Consider the following 20,396-nt stretch of genomic DNA (forward strand, 5'->3'; position numbering starts at 1 on the left):
CATAATACCTGTCAAGGCCCATTTCTTCTTTTTTCTGCTAGAATTTTATTTACTAGATTATGGTCCCTAATAAATTCTGCCTTCTTTACGCCACTAGAAAATCAGGAAGTAACAAAAGCCTTACGAGCAATGCAAAGGGCGAAAACAAGTATTGAGGATCACCGCCTTAGAAAAATGCAATGCCCAATGTAGAACAAAAGCCTCTCCCATATTTCTCAAATAAACTCTCTCTTGTTCCAGGTGCTGCTATCTTATCCCTCGTACTTCTTTATCTGAAGCGGCCACCTAACTTCTGCCACCTCTGGCTACGCTTGCATTCAATTGGAAACCACTCTGTTACCCTCAGGAAACATCGGCTAACAGGCCAAGGCATCATAATTCCTGTCAAGGCCCATTTCTTCTTTTTCTGCTAGGATTTTATTCACAAGATTATGTTCCCTGATAAATTCTGCCCTCTTTACGCCACTAGAGGACAAGGAAGTAACGAAAGCCTTACGAGCAATGCAAAGGGAGAAAACAAGTATTGAGGATCATCGCCTTCAGAAAAATGCAATGCCCAATGTAGAACAAAAGCCTCTCCCATTTTTCTCCAATAAACTCTCTCTTGTTCCAGGTGCTGCTATCATATCCCTCGTACTTCTTAATCTGAAGCGGCCACCTAACTTCTGCCACCTGCGGCTGCACTTGCATTCAATTGGAAACCACTCTGTTACCCACAGCAAACATCGGCTAACAAGCCAAAGCATCATAATTCCTGTCAAGGCCAATTTCTTCTTTTTTTGCTAGGATTTTATTCACTAGATTATGTTCCCTGATAAACTCTGCCCTCTTTACGCCACTAGAGGACAAGGAAGTAACGAAAGCCTTACGAGCAATGCAAAGGGAGAAAACAAGTATTGAGGATCATCGCCCTCAGAAAAATGCAATGCCCAATGTAGAACAAAAGCCTCTCCCATATTTCTCCAATAAACTCTCTCTTGTTCCAGGTGCTGCTATCTTATCCCTCGTACTTCTTTATCTGAAGCGGCCACCTAACTTCTGCCACCTCCGGCTACGCTTGCATTCAATTGGAAACCACTCTGTTACCCTCAGCAAACATCGGCTAACAAGCCAAAGCATCATAATTCTTGTCAAGGCCCATTTCTTCTTTTTCTGCTAGGATTTTATTCACTAGATTATGTTCCCTGATAAATTCTGCCCTCTTTACGCCACTAGAGGACAAGGAAGTAACGAAAGCCTTACGAGCAATGCAAAGGGAGAAAACAAGTATTGAGGATCATCGCCTTCAGAAAAATGCAATGCCCAATGTAGAACGAAAGCCTCTCCCATATTTCTTCAATAAACTCTCTCTTGTTCCAGGTGCTGCTACCTTATCCCTCGTACTTCTTTATCTGAAGCGGCCACCTAACTTCTGCCACCTCCTGCTACGCTTGCAATCAATTGGAAACCACTCTGTTACCCTCAGCAAACATCGGCTAACAGGCCAAAGCATCATAATACCTGTCAAGGCCCATTTCTTCTTTTTTCTGCTAGAATTTTATTTACTAGACTATGCTCCCTAATAAATTCTGCCTTCTTTATGCCACTAGAGAATCAGGAAGTAACGAAAGCCTTACAAGCAATGCAAAGGGCGAAAACAAGTATTGAGGATCACCGCCCTCAGAAAAATGCAATGTCCAATGTAGAACAAAAGCCTCTCCCATATTTCTCCAATAAACTCTCTCTTGTTCCTGGTGCTGCTATCTTATCCCTCGTACTTCTTTATCTGAAGTGGCCACCTAACTTCTGCCACCTCCGGCTATGCTTGCATTTAATTGGAAACCACTCTGTTACCCTCAGCAAACATCGGCTAACAAGCCAAAGCATCATAATTCCTGTCAAGGCCCATTTCTTCTTTTTCTGCTAGGATTTTATTCACTAGATTATGTTCCCTGATAAATTCTGCCCTCTTTACGCCACTAGAGGACAAGGAAGTAACGAAAGCCTTGCGAGCAATGCAAAGCGAGAAAACAAGTATTGAGCATTATCGCCTTCAGAAAAATGCAATGCCCAATGTAGAACGAAAGCCTCTCCCTTATTTCTTCAATAAACTCTCTCTTGTTCCAGGTGCTGCAACTTTATCCCTCGTGCTTTATCTGTAGCGGCCACCTAACTTCTGCCACCTCCAGCTACGCTTGCATTCAATTGAAAACCACTCTGTTACCCTCAGCAAACATCGGCTAACAGGCCAGAGCATCATAATACCTGTCAAGGCCCATTTCTTCTTTTTTCTGCTAGAATTTTATTTACTAGATTATGGTCCCTAATAAATTCTGCCTTCTTTACGCCACTAGAAAATCAGGAAGTAACAAAAGCCTTACGAGCAATGCAAAGGGCGAAAACAAGTATTGAGGATCACCGCCCTTAGAAAAATGCAATGCCCAATGTAGAACAAAAGCCTCTCCCATATTTCTCAAATAAACTCTCTCTTGTTCCAGGTGCTGCTATCTTATCCCTCGTACTTCTTTATCTGAAGCGGCCACCTAACTTCTGCCACCTCTGGCTACGCTTGCATTCAATTGGAAACCACTCTGTTACCCTCAGCAAACATCGGCTAACAGGCCAGGGCATCATAATTCCTGTCAAGGCCCATTTCTTCTTTTTCTGCTAGGATTTTATTCACTAGATTATGTTCCCTGATAAATTCTGCCCTCTTTGCGCCACTAGAGGACAAGGAAGTAACGAAAGCCTTACGAGCAATGCAAAGGGAGAAAACAAGTATTGAGGATCATCGCCCTCAGAAAAATGCAATGCCCAATGTAGAACAAAAGCCTCTCCCATATTTCTCCAATAGTCTCTCTCTTTCCAGGTGCTGCTACCTTATCCCTCGTACTTTATCTGTAGCGGCCAACTAACTTCTGCCACCTCCGGCTACGCTTGCATTCAATTGGAAACCACTCTGTTACCCTCAGCAAACATCGGCTAACAAGCCAAGCAACATAATTCCTGTCAAGGCCCATTTCTTCTTTTTCTTATAGCATTTTATTCACTAGATTATGTTCCCTGATAAATTCTGCCCTCTTTACGCCACTAGAGGACAAGGAAGTAACGAAAGCCTTACGAGCAATGCAAAGGGAGAAAACAAGTATTGAGGATCATCGCCTTCAGAAAAATGCAATGTCCAATGTAGAACGAAAGCTTTTCCTTTATTTCTTCAATAAACTCTCTCTTGTTCCAGGTGCTGCTACCTTATCCCTCGTACTTTATCTGTAGCGGCCACCTAACTTCTGCCACCTCCGGCTACGCTTGCAATCAATTGGAAACCACTGTGTTACCCTCAGCAAACATCGGCTAACAGGCCAAAGCATCATAATACCTGTCAAGGCCCATTTCTTCTTTTTTCTGCTAGAATTTTATTGACTAGATTATGCTCCCTAATAAATTCCGCCTTCTTTATGCCACTAGAGAATCAGGAAGTAACGAAAGCCATACGAGCAATGCAAAGGGCGAAAACAAGTATTGAGGATCACCGCCCTCAGAAAAATGCAATGCCCAATGTAGAACAAAAGCCTCTCCCATATTTCTCCAATAAACTCTCTCTTGTTCCAGGTGCTGCTATCTTATCCCTCTTACTTCTTTATCTGAAGCGGCCACCTAACTTCAGCCACCTCCGGCTACGCTTGCATTCAATTGGAAACCACTCTGTTACCCTCAGCAAACATCGGCTAACAAGCCAAAGCATCATAATTCCTGTCAAGGCCCATTTCTTCTTTTTCTGCTAGGATTTTATTCACTAGATTATGTTTCCTGATAAATTCTGCCGTCTTTACGCCACTAGAGGACAAGGAAGTAACGAAAGCCTTACGAGCAATGCAAAGGGAGAAAACAAGTATTGAGGATCATCGCCTTCAGAAAAATGCAATGCCCAATGTAGAATGAAAGCCTCTCCCATATTTCTTCAATAAACAGTCTCTTGTTCCAGGTGCTGCTACCTTATCCCTCGTACTTCTTTATCTGAAGCGGCCACCTAACTTCTGCCACCTCTGGCTACGCTTGCATTCAATTGGAAACCACTTTGTTACCCACAGCAAAACCCGGCTAACAGGCCAAAGCATCATAATTCCTGTCAAGGCCCATTTCTTCTTTTTCTGCTAGGATTTTATTCACTAGATTATGTTCCCTGATAAATTCTGCCCTCTTTACGCCACTAGAGGACAAGGAAGTAACGAAAGCCTTACGAGCAATGCAAAGGGAGAAAACAAGTATTGAGGATCATCGCCTTCAGAAAAATGCAATGCCCAATGTAGAACGAAAGCCTCTCCCTTATTTTTTTCAATAAACTCTCTCTTGTTCCAGGTGCTGCTACCTTATCCCTCGTACTTTATCTGTAGCGTCCACCTAACTTCTGCCACCTCCGGCTACGCTTGCATTCAATTGGAAACCACTCTGTTACCCTCAGCAAACATCGGCTAACAGGCCAAGGCATCATAATACCTGTCATGGACCAGTTCTTTTTTCTCCTAGAATTTTATTTACTAGATTATGCTCCCTAATAAATTCTGCCTTCTTTTCGCCACTAGAAAATCAGGAAGTAACAAAAGCCTTACGAGCAATGCAAAGGGCGAAAACAAGTATTGAGGATCACCGCCCTTAGAAAAATGCAATGCCCAATGTAGAACGAAAGCCTCTCCCTTATTTCTTCAATAAACTCTCTCTTGTTCCAGGTGTTGCTACCTTATCCCTCGTACTTTAACTGTAGCGGCCACCTAACTTCTGCCACCTCCGGCTACGCTTGCATTCAATTGGAAACCACTCTGTTACCCTCAGCAAACATCGGCTAACAGGCCAAGGCATCACAATACCTGTCAAGGACCATTTCTTCTTTTTTCTGCTAGAATTTTATTTACTAGATTATGCTCCCTAATAAATTCTGCCTTCTTTACGCCACTAGAAAATCAGGAAGTAACAAAAGCCTTACGAGCAATGCAAAGGGCGAAAACAAGTATTGAGGATCACCGCCCTTAGAAAAATGCAATGCCCAATGTAGAACAAAAGCCTCTCCCATATTTCTCCAATAAACTCTCTCTTGTTCCAGGTGCTGCTATGCTATCTTATCTCTCGTACTTCTTTATCTGAAGCGGCCACCTTACTTCTGCCACCTCCGGCTACGCTTGCATTCAATTGGAAACCACTCTGTTACCCTCAGCAAACATCGGCTAACAAGCCAAAGCATCATAATTGTTATCAAGGTACATTTCTTCTTTTTCTGCTAGGATTTTATTCACTAGATTATGTTCCCTGATAAATTCTGCCCTCTTTACGCCACTAGAGAACAAGGAAGTAGCGAAAGCCTTACGAGCAATGCAAAGGGCGAAAACAAGTAATAAGAACCATCGCCCTCAGAAAAATGTAACGCCCAGTGGAGAACGAAGGCCTCTCCAATATTTGTCCAATAAACTCTCTCTTGTTCCAGGTGCTGCAACGTTATCCCTCATACTTCTTTATCTGAAGCGGCCCCCTAAATTCTGCCACCTCCGGCAACGCCTGCATTCTATTTAAAACCAGTCTCTTACCCTGAACGAACATCGGCTACCTAGCCTTCGCATTACAAGAACTGTCAGGGCCCATTCCTTCTTTCTTTTTCTGCTAAGATTTTGTTTACTCTAGTTTGTTCCCAGATCAATTCGGCTCTCTTTACGCCAGTAAAGAACAATGAAGTAAAGGAAGCCATACGAGCAATGCAAAAGGGCGAAAACTGGTATTGAGTATCATCGCCATCAGAAACTTGCAACACCCAGTGGAGAACGGAGGCCTCTCCCATATTTCTCCAATAAACTCTCTCTTGTTCCACGTGCTGCTTACTTATCCCTCTACTCGACATACCCTTTCTTATGGACTGATATAATGTTAGCTATCTTCCAAGATTCTATTTTTTTGCTTTAAGTGACAAGGAATTGCGTGTACAGGGTAGGTAGTTTTTCGAGCACAGTTTCCCGACTGTACTGGCAGGAGTGGGCGAGGCGACAGCCGCAAGGGAACAATGCTTATCAGTTGCCCGTTCATAGCAGAGTACGCCGACACCTTGCTGCCTCCATCCTCGCCGTGATGTGCTATGGCGTATGGTCCACGCTCCCTTTGGTTTCTGCACCGAACACCTGGATGTGCTGATTAGCCCGTGCATTGGCTGCCCGATATTCTTTGCGGATGGCAGCCACAGTTTTGTCCCTTGTGTCATGGGCACCTTCATCATCCAATCATCGACAGGCCGAGCTGCGCAAGGTCAGGCATCACGGCTACAAGAACATTGGTCGAAGGATTCTTTCTTCCAGTGGACGAGGCGACAGCAGCAGAGGCGCAATGCTCACTCGCTGTCTTTTAAGTTACCTTGCCAGTTCTCGGGGCATTCGTTGGGACGATTGATGCACGCAGCCCTTTTCTCGGCTACATGAATGCTGCCATGATTTTACCTAAGTTTGATTGCGTTCGGAGAATATAAACACAGTCAGCAGTCTTATTCTGAGTGGACACGTGGAAACAAACCAAGGTGCTGATAAGCGAGATCCACCTAAATATGTTTCCGACAAATTTTCACTATTCGTTTCGACCTCCCAGCTTCAGTTGCTGGCTGCTCAAGATCAATCCACAGCTGCAAAAAAAGGACGCAGAACATGTGGAAGGAGAAAAATGAACTTGTTCGGGATATCGCCGCAACCGCGTATTTTTTAATAAGGGAGTAATTACTCACTGGCATCCACCTGAGCGCAGCCATACGGCTACAAAGGAAAGCTGTACAGCCTTCTCAGAAACTTCGTAGTTAAAGGGTCAGTCTACTGAATTTTATCGACCATATTTTCTTTGCGGCAACCGATAGCTCTTTACTCAAATTACCGTTTAGCCAGCTGTGGTGCCAAGGAGTGCGGTAGAACATTTTAAAATAGAATTTATTAATGTGGGAACACATCTGTATGAGATGGTAGTCTCATCTGGCAACCATCTGGATTTCCGCCGCGCGGCGACAAACATGGCGGCGCCCGTCGAAGCCGGACCTCTCGCTTCGGACTACTCCGGACTGAATTCTCGTTGTTTCTGCCTTTTTCAGTGCGTTCACTGGCCATAAATGGGGCGCCTGTCTTTCGCTTCGTCTCATCTCGCCTATAAGAAAACATATAAGAGATAAATTTGCTTCATTTTAATAATTAGAGTGACGATTCTGTCGCTGCTAGGCTTAAGTGGAGAGTCAGTTTGTTTACAGCAATGGTTCCCGTCCTGACGACCAGATGGCGCCACTATAGGCTGAGTTTATTTTTGCGTCTCTGCTAGCATACGCTGAACTAAAAGTGGGAATGTGCTTGCGTTTTGCGTACGTGTAACTATAAATATTCATGTGATTTACAGAAAAAGCGAGCGGTACGCCTTCTACACTTTACTAGAACAAAACGTGCGTTTCTCTGACATTGGAGCATACAAATGGTACGTAGTATATTCACTTATGCTTCTACAAAAAAAGACTACCACTTTCTTGAACAAAATGAACGTTTGGGGTCGCCACCATGCTTTTTTACGCGACTTTTAACGCCGAAATAAAATATAAATTCCTGCCTAAACCGGGCGCAGACCCCTCGTTATTGATGTTATAGGGTGCCAACTACCAGAATATGCCATTATTTATACACTCATCTCGGTGAGTAGACTGACCCTTTAAAGAAAAATTCGTCCTGGTCCGGGGTTCGAACCCGGGACCACCGCTTCACCGGAACAATCGCTCTACCAATTGAGCTAACCGGGACGGCAAGCTTATGGTAGGGCGAGAGCGAATTGATCAATAACTCGAAGTGGGAACAGTGTTGGTCAAATGTTTAGGGAAATCCCCCAAGGTGGAGTAGATTTGTAATAAGGGAGTAATTACCACTCGAAACTTCATCGAACTCTCGTGGCCTAGTGGTCTGGGCGTCCGCTTCGGCTGCGGGAGGTGGTTGGTTCGAAACCCACCGCCGGACACCACCGGTAAAAATGGGTACAAGCCACCCCCGGCACGGAGCCCGTCTTCTTCAGGGGTGTGCGCTTGGAGGAAGCTCCGCAAACCCCGCTGCGCCCCTTCGGGGGCAACCTAGTTTCGAGCACTAAGCCTGCACAGGTGGTTCGTGATTCAGGTCAGACTTTACAGGTTCAACGGAGTTTGGAGAGTTCGATGATGTTTAAACGGAGTTCGCTCTAACTTGAGTTCAGTGGCACTGCGCCAGCTTGAGCAAAAGCTGCGCCTTACAGAAAAAAGGGCCTCAAATTTGGCTTATGCCGCACGAGGCGGACTTATGGTTGCTTGGCAGGGGAACTTGTCACTCATCTGTCAAGGCAACTGTTTGGTCTAAGAACCTTTTCCCAAGCATTTCACCCTAGAAGAGCCGAGCACCAGGCCAGGGGGAATCTTGTACCCATTAAAGAAACCGGTGGGTACCCGGCGGCACTGTGGATCGAACCCAGCACCTCACTTTGCAGTGAAACACGAACCACCTTTGCAGGCTGAGTGCTCGAAACTAGGTTGCCCCCGAAAGGGCGCAGCGGGGTTTGCGGAGCTTCCTCCAAGCGCACACCCCTAAGGAAAGCCGGGCGCCGGGCCGGGGGTGGCTTGTACCCTTTTTACCGGTGGGTGTCCGGCGGTGGGTTTCGAACCAACCACCTCCCGCAGCCGAAGCGGACGCCCAGACCACTAGGCCACGCAGTCGTGGCCTAGTGGGTTGAGCGCCCGTCTCGGCTGCGGGAGGTGGGTGGTTCGAAACCCACCGCTGGGCACCCACCGGTAAAAAGGGCACAAGCGTCCCCCGGCCTGGCGCTCGGCTTTCCTTAGGGGTGTACGTTTGGGAAAAGTCATGACTGCTGCTGATGCAGCTGTCTGGGGATCAGTGCTGGCGTGAGTGTGTAGGGCGCTGAGGGAGTTCTTTCCAGAAGAAGGGCTGCTTTGTCCGCACGTTTGAGGAAAGGTCGCTGCGTTTGTCTGGCTTAATAGCAGACTGCGAGGGCGTTCAAAACTGGGCTTGGCCCGCAAGGGGCACAGCGGGGTTTACGGAGCTTCTCCCAAACGTGCACCCCTAGAGACAACCGAGCGCCAGGCTGGGGGACGCTTGACCCCATTTTACCGGTGGGTGTCCGGCGGTGGGTTTCGAATCAACCACCTCCCGCAGCCGAGACGGGCGCTCAGACCACTGGGCCACCGCAGTGTGACCAATATCATCAAAGCAGAATGCATTTCAGAAAGGAAAGTCAACTGAACTGGCTCTCCGGCAAATAAAAACTAATATCACTGAAAATATTGAGGATAAGCTCCTACACTGCTGGAATATTTTTAGACTTTCGCAAGGTCTTCGCCCCACCAAACATCTTATATTGCTACTAAAACACAAAATATTGTTTTTAGTGGCGTAGCACTTCAACTTATGCCCAGTTGCTTTGAGTTACGTTTCCATTTTGTGTGCATATACGGCTATCAATGCATATATGGCATATATGGCAAAGACTGTAAAATATGGTGTGCCGCAAGGGTCAATATTCGGCCCTTTGTTCTTTCTCATCAACACAAATGATATAGTAAACATTCCTCAATCCGACGATGGATTTTAAGGAATATATCACATAGCATTTATTCCATGTGAAACGCATTATTTTCCCAGTCGCTATCAACTGGCACCATTCCTATCGACTGACGCAAAGCTAATACCCATTTTCAAATCAGGTGATCGTGCTTCTCCGCTTAACTACCATCCCATCTCCTTAACAAGCACAGTTTGTAAATTACTCGAGCATATTATACATACTCAGGTAATCGACCCCCTTGAAGATCATAACATTATCTTCGATCATCAGCACGGTTTTCGCAAGGGCTACTCATGCGACACCCAACTCGCCGGTTTTATTAACAATTTTCATGCACTGATTGACGCTGGTTTTCAAGTTGATGCAATATTTTTAGATTTTTCTAAAGCATTTGATCGCGTTCCACACCAAAGGCTGTTGCTTAAACTTTTCCAACTGAACATTCGCCCAAATATCATTGCATGGAGGAAAGGCGCACCCACCTGGATGAGATGTGCCAGGGCCCAGTGGAGAGAGGACGCCAGCGGGATGGACGTCCGCAGCAGCAGTTTCTCCCTGGGCTGCCATTCAACTAGCTGCAAGGAAAGTTTATCGCGTGACGTTACGTGGAAGCAGTTGCTATGTGATAATTACTCAAATGAGACGAACGTTGCCTTTCATCTGTATATGGATATTGGCAAATTTACTTACTCCGGGAACAATATATATACAGCCATAAGCTGACCCCTGTGTATGATTGTTTTTTTCTTTCCCAGTATCATTGTTTTATTCAGAGTGTATGCCTGTTGATGGCTTCCTGGTTTATTAATGAAACGCCTGTTGCTTTGATACGTCGGATATTTCTTTTTTGTGTGCCTTAAGTTTTGTCCGTGCTACTCAAAGCTCACGTATCTGTTCGGGCCGTATTTGCCATCACAACGGGCACATAACCACTGGCCTCGCCTCCAGCAATTTTCGCCACAATCTGAACACCAGGCCTCGCAGAGAGTAACCTAAGTACACCACGCACCATGAGAAGCGTCCGAACAGGCAATATGCAAAATTTTGTAGCAACTCCCTACAGCCGCCGTTTCGCGCCATATAACCGACGGAAAGTACAACGGCCAAGAGATCAAACCAAAGTAAATGCGGTTAATAACGCGGCGACCATTGCGTTCACGATAAGCTTGACATCTGTGGTCGTGCTAGGCCTGTTGACTGCCACAGGAGGCGATCCATTATACCTGGCCGTGCTACAGATGGGCGCTATTCCAGTCGAAGGAAGTGACCCAGTCTTGCGCACGACCATCATGGTTTGTTGCGTTACTATCGAAACCCATATTTACGCTTGTCTTTAGCGAACAAAAATTTTCCGAGCCGTGGCACCCATCTTAGCTTTGCAAGAAACAGATGTGTAAAAATTTAGAAACTTTGCGCAAGACTTTGAAAGCGTTTGTTTGAATGAACGACATTGCGCTTTATACACAATAATTTAAATTATTGTTTTTATTTATCAAGAAAAAAAACGAAAAAGGAAACGAAATTTAACAAATATCATGTTGTAAATGTTGTCATTCCAACTCTTTTTTCTCAATAAAACTTGGGTTGGGCCAAGTTGGTACATGATGTTGTGAAGGTATAGGATGCGCAATCAAAGGACGAACCACGAAGAAAGACACAGAGACACACACAAGCGCAACTAACAACTGTTTATTTCTTCCTTGGAACGCTTACTTATACACCTGGCCACGCATGCTCCAATGCAAATCTTTAACCACAATAGTCATGCCAAGGGCTGTTAACGCAGACGCGAACGCAAAAAGTTGATTTCGGCTACGTACAGAGCCACGGACGTGTCACTGATACAGTCTACAGCGTTTTCCTTTATGTGGAAAGCTTCCAAAGCCAGCCGCGCTTGTTCATTTTTGCTTTTTCCCAGTATCACCGTCTCGTCAAGTCGCGGCGCGCAATTTCTGCAAGAACTTAGATGGGACACAAGGTGTGCCCCTTTGTCTGAGTTGTTCCTAACTTTATTCGCATGCTCCCTGAGTCGCTCGTTTATGCACCGCCCTGTCTGCCCGATGTAGGTCTTACCACATGAAAGAGGGAAGGAGTATACCACCCCGGTGGCGCAAGGGATGTAGGTAGACCCGTGCCTGATTAGGCATCCACTCCTTCTATCACCGCGCGTGCGGGCGCACAGCTTCGCCAGTTTATTCGGCGCAGAAAACGCCAGAGGGACATCATGCCTGCCTGCAACTCTCTTGAGGTGATGAGACACCTTATGCAAATATGGCACCACCAATGCTGCTGCTTAAATGGTCCTTGATGGTCTAGGTGTATGAGGTCAGCCCTTTGAAGTTTTGTCAGCACAGGGCAGCTGAGAGTTTCGTCGCCAAATGAACAAATTGCAGCAGTCAGAGTGGCCGCTACCCAATCTGCAGGCAGACGCACAATCGATGGTATGGAGGCTGAGGCAGAGGGTGCATGGGCAAGAGCCGGTAGTCCCCACGAGCAAATCCCCGCAGAACGTCGTGCTGTATGTGCACAAGATGGCCTATAGGCTGAAGAGGGTGGTGAGTAAGACGAGCATCCGACTTGTCTTTTCCGCGCTTTGCAGGTTACTCCAACTATGCAAGCGCGCGGCGGATGGTCAGCGCAGGGTCGCGTGTACGACCAAGCATGAACACCAGTATGTCCACTGTGCCACTAATATGGTGTTTCAATTCTCGCTGCGATGCGGCACATATTACGTTGGACAGACGGGCCAGTGTGTATATGATAGGCTGCGACAGCACTACCGGTCTCTGAAAATAGACAATGGCGCCATTCTTCCAAAACACTGCCGAGAATGCCGAGAATGCGATGGTTCCTACCCCCTACTGAATAGGGCACCATTATCGGGAAGAGAAAAAAACAAGACTGGGAACGTAAATTTTGACACTGGCACATATGCGGAAACTTGGGCTTGACACGTGTGTAATTGAGCCGTCTGCAGCACTTTTGAACAAAGAGACCCCGTTCTTGATCAACCTGTGACGCACCTGATATCGTGTTTTCTGTACAGTTTTGGTGGTTATCTCGCCCACATTTGACGTGAAATGATCTTAGTTTGTTCCTTTTCACTTTTTAATGCGCAGATACTGTCGTTTTCTCCTACGGTCGTTTTCCAGTAAACCTTGGTTGCAAGTTTACCGCTTGTCCAGAGCAATTTTCGTCTGTGTCCTGCTTGAAGTCGTGAATTTGTTCCTTGAATCGTCCTGGATTATATTCCTGCTTTGAATAATGTATTATTTATTATTATTATTACTATTATTATTATTATTAAGGCGTTCTTAGACACTTGGTTGATGCAAATCCAAGGTTGTGCGATACTATTAACGATGACATTACTATATGTTAGGAGAAGGTAAGTGACGCCAACCAAGTAAAATACAGGAAAAACACGACGTTTCGGGACCGGCTCGGCCCCTTCTTCACGGTGTGACTACGGGCGAGCGCAGCTTGGCTTTTTAAGCCCCTGTGTGGAGGACCTGCGGGTCAATGGCCGCAGCCCATGGACGTAGGATGAGGGGAGAGTCCCCAGGGAACGATTAACATTCTCTCGTGTTTGCTGTATGTGCCACGACTCGAGTAGAAGCCTCCTGCGTGGGTTAGCTTCCGTTTCCAATACAATGGTGCTGTCGAAGTCAATTGGGTGGTCACACCCTTCACAGTGTTCGGCCACGGCGCTGCGTTGACGATTCATGTGACGGACGTCCGCTTTGTGTTGGTTCATCCTTTCCGCGAAGTTCTTCGTTTCCCCTATGTACGACGCCGGGCAGACGGAACACGGAATTTTGTACACGACGCCCTGGGCCTTTTCTCTGGGCTGCCGGTTTTTTGGGCGGGGGAGAAGGCGACCGATAGTGCTGGTCGGTTTGTGCGTTGTCAGCACCCCCTCTTTTCCGAGAATGCGACCGAGCGTCTCGCTCACGCCTCTCACGTAGGGGATGCAAACACGTTTCCGCTTCTGGCATGCATCTGAGGAATTCATAGACCGGATTTTTTTTTGCCTTTCTTGTTTCCTGATAATGCGCCGGATGAATGAGCTTGGGTAGCCGTTCTTTTGGAGGTCAGAAATGACTCGGTTCTTCTCCTTCCTTTTATCTTCACTTGAGGAACATATGGAGTCGGCTCTCTTCAGTAATGACGTCACGACAGATGCTTTGTGCGGGATGGGATGGTTCGAATCGAAATGTAGGTACCGTCCTGTGTGGGTTGGCTTCCTGTGCACCGAGGACTGCAGGCCTTTGTCGTGCCTTGTAAGTAGGACATCCAGAAAAGGCAGGCTGCCCTGCTGTTCATGTTCAACAGTAAATTGTGGTGAAAACCTCAGAGATAGAAAACCTCCAGAGTCATCTAAATTCAGTTGAACCGGCCATACAATTTACTGTTGAACATGAACAGCAGGGCAGCCTGCCTTTTCTGGATGTCCTACTTACAAGGCACGACAAAGGCCTGCAGTCCTCGGTGCACAGGAAGCCAACCCACACAGGACGGTACCTACATTTCGATTCGAACCATCCCATCCCGCACAAAGCATCTGTCGTGACGTCATTACTGAAGAGAGCCGACTCCATATGTTCCTCAAGTGAAGATAAAAGGAAGGAGAAGAACCGAGTCATTTCTGACCTCCAAAAGAACGGCTACCCAAGCTCATTCATCCGGCGCATTATCAGGAAACAAGAAAGGCAAAACAAAATCCGGTCTATGAATTCCTCAGATGCATGCCAGAAGCGGAAACGTGTTTGCATCCCCTACGTGAGAGGCGTGAGCGAGACGCTCGGTCGCATTCTCGGAAAAGAGGGGGTGCTGACAACGCACAAACCGACCAGCACTATCGGTCGCCTTCTCCCCCGCCCAAAAAACCGGCAGCCCAGAGAAAAGGCCCAGGGCGTCGTGTACAAAATTCCGTGTTCCGTCTGCCCGGCGTCGTACATAGGGGAAACGAAGAACTTCGCGGAAAGGATGAACCAACACAAAGCGGACGTCCGTCACATGAATCGTCAACGCAGCGCCGTGGCCGAACACTGTGAAGGGTGTGACCACCCAATTGACTTCGACAGCACCATTGTATTGGAAACGGAAGCTAACCCACGCAGGAGGCTTCTACTCGAGTCGTGGCACATACAGCAAACACGAGAGAATGTTAATCGTTCCCTGGGGACTCTCCCCTCATCCTACGTCCATGGGCTGCGGCCATTGACCCGCAGGTCCTCCACACAGGGGCTTAAAAAGCCAAGCTGCGCTCGCCCGTAGTCACACCGTGAAGAAGGGGCCGAGCCGGTCCCGAAACGTCGTGTTTTTCCTGTATTTTACTTGGTTGGCGTCACTTACCTTCTCCTAACATTAAATTTCCCAACCAGACAGACTTCTGTCGAATGTTTTCTTTTGAGACATTACTATATACATTGTAGGCAACGGGCAGAAAGCTGATCAGTCTGTAATTTCCAAGTTCTGGACGTTCCCTTTCTTAAAGTCAACCTTGAAAACACTTAATATTTTCTGATCCTCACCAGCTGCTTTTCTCCTTAGCATTGATCGTAAGAGTTTCTTTATGTCCTCTTAAGTTATTGGTATGCGTCCAATTGTTAACCATCAATGCATTATCATCATCAGCGTGACTACGCCCATTGCATTTCTCATTAATGACCTGATTACATTGGCTACTGTATAATTTGTTATCATAAATACGTGGCTTTGCAGAGAATGTAGTGCACATAAAGAAAAAGATCAAGTTTGTGCAGCCAATGAAGCTAAGGGTGGAGAAAAGAAATTAGACAGCCCTAGATTTTATGAAACAACCAAAGAAATACTTCTGTCTGATGAAGGACCTGATATTTAGGGCGGCATTCCCGACTCATGTGCAAATGCTGATGTGTGCTAAGCAGCAGTAGAAATGAATGGAAAATTCCCTCAAGCAGTGTGCACTTCGCCCTTACCCTGGATTTCTGCCCGTCAGCGAATAAGTTCACTCAATGTTCAAGGATGCTCTATCATGGCAACGCGCATTCTGCGAGAGGTGTCGATCTCTTAATGGACAGCAGGACTTCACAGCTGAAACATTTCCATTTCTGGGGAGTTTTGTGCTAACGCAATGCGAAGTCCACTACTTTGCACTCATTAAGTATCACCCAGCCGTACGGAAGCATGTTGAGCTATTTATCCACAGAGTGGGATATATGCCGATTTTGGCCCCATTTACAAGATGACAGCCTTCTTGAATCAAGAACTGTCTGTGCCTATGTCCTCAGTGGAGCCAACATGCGCGTTAGAACCCTTGCAGGGTTTTCTGATTGATGCACTCCGAGGCGCAAAAAGGTGCTGGACTCAAAAAGCAGTTCATCACAAAATTGGCCTCTGTAGGGAGCGAGGTCGTGTGTCGGACGTTTGATGGTGCACTAATTATGTAATGACTGCATGTTTGGGCGCTGAGTTTTGTCTTGGTGGTGAGGACCTTTGTAGCGAAAGCTACACTAGGCTAGCAGAAACATATTTCGCGGTGCGTGGCACCGGCCACTACTGCGCATGCACTAATAACATGGCAACCAGTACCAGGCCAATTATAAGGACTGCCAATCAGAAGAAAAGAAAGAAAGAAAAGAAAATTGGGGTCTAGATGTGAATCGAAGCCGGGCCGCCGGCGTGCGAGACGGGGACGCTGAAACTAAGAACACTTCGACTTTCCTAGCTGAGTAAAAGCGGCTCTAGTGAATGCCAATAAAACTTTTTTCTGGGCGAGTTGGTTCATTTTGCTTGAGGGGATGCTTGCAGCGCGACAAAAACAGACAAGGGACACAAGACGAACGGGACAAGCGCTACTCTCCACTGGTTTATTCAAGATTCAATCGCACACATTTGTACATTTCCCTTCTCCTTCAAGAACATAATCACGAGAACACTCATGCGAATGACACGCAAAAAACCCACACCCTTGCATCAGATCAGGCTATCTAAAAAGTTATCTTCACATCTTCATCGAAGGGCTGCTGATGCAGCCCGGCCCTTTCTTTTTTTATATGGAACGCCTCTATCAGTTCTCGCGTTAGCGCGTCTTTGCTTCGGCCAATGACATCTGTCTTATTTAAAATTGGTGAGTATTTGCATGACTTGCGGTGAACTACCATATTTGTTCCGCTCCCATTGTCAAGGCATTTTTCATGGGTATGGCAGCGGCATGGCGAACGGTTCTTGCAAACACGTGTGCTTCATTTTGCAGATAGCCGCAAGCATCGCTGGACCATACTTCCTGAGCAATGCTTCTTCTTCAAGCTTCCTTCATGGAAAATGCACGCTCACGGGCCCTCCATTCAGTTCCTGCTGTCAACCGATAGATGGCAATGCAACCATAACCTCATCTTCCGTCGATCTCGCTTGTCTCGACCATGCATGGCACAACCCCGGAACGTCATCGACACGGACCCGACGGGATATAAAAGCAACACACCGGCCAATCCTCTTCAGTGGGTCTGGCAGCGGCATGGCGAACGGTTCTTGCAAACACGTGTGCTTCATTTTGCAGATAGCCGCAAGCATCGCTGGACCATACTTCCTAAGCAATTTTTTTTTATTTATTTATAAATACTGCGGTCTTGAACTACAAGACCATCGCAGGTGGGTACATGATTTGTGTAATACAAGGACAATGAAAAGGAAATACAGCAGACAAGGCGTCACAGCAACGAAATTAGTACATCACACTGTACTGTATCAAATTCACAACCTAAGAATATATATACTGCAGTCATAGAGCCAAGCATATAATTAAGTAAATCTAAACAAATTACTCATCAACCGAACATTCAAAATTTCTTCACTTGTTGCAGCATCTCATCAAAATGGGACAAATTATTCTCTTCGACTATATGACCAGCAAGGTTGTTCCATTCGGTAATGGTTCTCGGAAAATAGGAATATGCTTCTTCTTCTAGGAATGCTTCTTCTTCAAGCTTCCTTCATGGAAAATGCACGCTCACGGGCCCTCCATTCAGTTCCTGCTGTCAACCGATAGATGGCAATGCAACCATAACCTCATCTTCCGTCGATCTCGCTTGTCTCGACCACGCATGGCACAACCCCGGAACGTCATCGACACGGACCCGACGGGATATAAAAGCAACACACCGGCCAATCCTCTTCAGTGGGTCTGGCAGCGGCATGGCGAACGGTTCTTGCAAACACGTGTACTTCATTTTGCAGGTAGGCCACAAATACGCTTTCAAATGTTATAGGAGCGATGATCGTTTCTTATTGCTGCTGCCAGACCCTCAGCACTTTGTGTGTATTTTTTCTTGCCTACTGCATTCGTTAAGAATTTTGTTGCAACTGTCCGGCGATGTCGAGACAAATCCAGGCCCAAAGTCAGAGGAAATGCTAACGGAGCTGCTAGCTGGACAAGCACGAATCAGCGCAGAGCTTTCCGCGCTCAACTCTAGAATGGCTACTTTTGAACAGCGTATTACGCACACAGAGGCGTTGGCTTCAACTGCTAACGACGCTCTTCAGCGTGTTCATGATCTTGAAATAACTGTTGAGAATCTTAAAGATGTCATTACCAAACTTGACCGCAAAAATGATGACCTGGAAAACCGATCCCGTAGGAATAACTTAATCATCTATGGCTTGAAGGAACCATCAAATGAAACTTCTGAGGGGCTATTGGCTTCTGTATCGGAGTTACTGTATTCCAAACTTGGAATCCAATGTGAAGGTATTGAACGCTGTCACAGGCTTGGCAAGCAAACAACTGAAAAGACGAGACCTGTCATTTTTAAACTGCTAGACTTTAGAACCAAGCTTTCCATCCTTAAAAACGCCAGAAAACTAAAAGGATCTGATACGCACATTAGCGAAGACTTTTCTGCGCGTGTACGGCACATTAGGAAGGCTCTCTGGGACAACTCGCTTGATATCCGCAAAGAAGCAGATAAGTATAGGTTGCAATACGATTCCCTGATAGTCGACAGTGTTCGTTACACTTGGGATGATGTTTCCAAAAGGCTTGTCAAGGCTGCACGTGCTGCAGTGCCTAGGGACACAGAGTGACTCGTTAATGAGCACAAAGGTAGAAATGAGCAGAAAGAAAAGCAGAAACTGACTCTTTTGAACTTAAATGCTAGAAGCTTGCTTAATAAGAATGAAGATTTCAATTGGCTTGTAGAATGTTACACTCCGTCAGTTATTTTCGTAACAGAAACATGGTTGGACAACTCCATATCAGATGTAGAATTTTTGCCTCCAGATTACTCGGTGATCAGAAACGATAGGCAGTTTGCTAGAGGAGGGGGCGTAGCTCTGATCATTAGAAAAGGCAGTGAAATTTTTGTATTGCCAGAACTTCCGAATACTGAGTCTGTTTGGTGCCGGCTCAACATTTCTGGTTTCGTGACAGTCGTGGGTGCTGTGTACCGTCCGCCCGGTTCGGAAAATATTTTCTCGCACATTACAGAATACATAGCGGAACACAGGCTCCACAAGTATAAAATGACCATTACAGGTGATTTCAATGCTCCTTGTATCGATTGGAAGTTGTTAATTTCAACAGGTCGTGACAAGGTTGTTTGTGAATCCTTAATTAATATGGCTATATCATATGATTTAACACAAGTCGTTGAATGTCCAACTCGAGTAAACTCTGTTCTTGACCTTGTTTTTGTTAATGAACAGTTGCTGCAATACGGATTTCAGTGTGATGTAGTCGACGGACTGTCAGATCACAAGTGTGTTTTCATGCAATTTAATGTGGTTTGTGAGCCCCATAAGCCGAATTTCAATATTGTTAAAGATTTTACCCGTGCCAACGACCGTGCTATTACTGACCTGCTAGCGTCGTCTTTCAGAGATTTCGTGACAGACAGTGAAACGTGTGGTGTTGATGCTTTATTAGAGCAGTTTTATAATTTAGTACATAGCTGTGTGCTTCATTTCGTCCCCACAAAATGTGTGAAACATAACCCGAAGCATCCGTGGTACACAAGAGACATAATTCATCTCATAAGACGCATCAAGCGCTTGCGCAAGCGCAGCCGGCCAGGAAACGAAAGCCGCGATGCACTACTACTTTCACTCAAGTCGGAGCTAAAGACAAAAATGACACAAGCTAAACACTTTTACTTCAACTCAACACTGTCAACATTCATGAAAGAGAACCCATCGAAATTTTGGAAAACAATATTACCCTCTTCCCATGACTCTGTATCTTTCATTATCAACGAGCAGTCTTGCACTGATCCCGTAACCATTTCTGAAGCCTTCAATAGCTACTTTCACTCTGTCTTTCATCTTGATGATGGTACCAATCCTCCCTTCATTCATAGCTCGGAACACCAGTTACCCAACCTCGAAGTAAGTTACCCTGGGGTTCACAATCTGTTAGCAAAAATTGACACAACTAAAAGTGCGGGACCAGACGCCATACCTAACATGTTTTTAAAGAGGTACTCGGAATGGAGTGCCCGTTACCTTACAGTGATTTTCAACAAATCACTGGACACATCCTCCGTTCCCCGGGCTTGGCAAATTGCCAATGTCATCCCGGTGTTTAAATCTGTCGATAAACAACGAATTAGTAATTACCGACCGATCTCCCTAATCTCCACTTGCTGCAAGCTTCTTGAGCACATTATTCCCAAACACCTTGTTCAGTTCTTAACTTGCCATAATCTACTGTCACACTGTCAGCACGGTTTTCGATCTGGTTTTTCCGCTGTCGCTCAGCTCATTGAACTTACTCACGACATCGCTTCCGCTTTAAATAACCGTGATCAAATCGATGCAATATTTATAGATTACTCCAAAGCATTTGACATGGT

At 46.0% G+C, this 20,396-nt stretch overlaps 2 protein-coding genes across 18 annotated transcripts in view; one reads left to right on the forward strand and one right to left on the reverse strand.

Annotated features, from left to right (window-relative positions):
• Window positions 1-20,396, reverse strand: part of LOC149325704 (polyamine-transporting ATPase 13A3-like) — a 783,814-nt gene that overhangs the window by 55,428 nt on the left and 707,990 nt on the right. For all 17 annotated transcript variants that reach the window (XR_016286322.1, XR_016286321.1, XM_089563621.1 and 14 more), the window contains one exon: window positions 10,047-10,139. Coding sequence is in view for 15 of the 17 variants with exons in the window: in XM_089563621.1 (XP_089419747.1) it covers window positions 10,047-10,139 (93 nt within the window). In the remaining 2 variants the exon portion in view is untranslated. Of the gene's footprint in view, window positions 1-10,046; window positions 10,140-20,396 lie in introns of those variants that run through there.
• Window positions 12,940-18,630, forward strand: LOC149325705 (uncharacterized). The gene is made up of 2 exons (XM_089563358.1): window positions 12,940-12,952; window positions 17,702-18,630. Exons 1-2 carry the CDS (start codon window positions 12,940-12,942, stop codon window positions 18,628-18,630), a joined length of 942 nt encoding a protein of 313 aa, XP_089419484.1.

Source organism: Amblyomma mixtum, chromosome 10 (genome assembly GCF_055824585.1).
Source record: "Amblyomma mixtum isolate Tamu chromosome 10, ASM5582458v1, whole genome shotgun sequence".
Lineage (NCBI taxonomy): Eukaryota > Metazoa > Arthropoda > Arachnida > Ixodida > Ixodidae > Amblyomma > Amblyomma mixtum.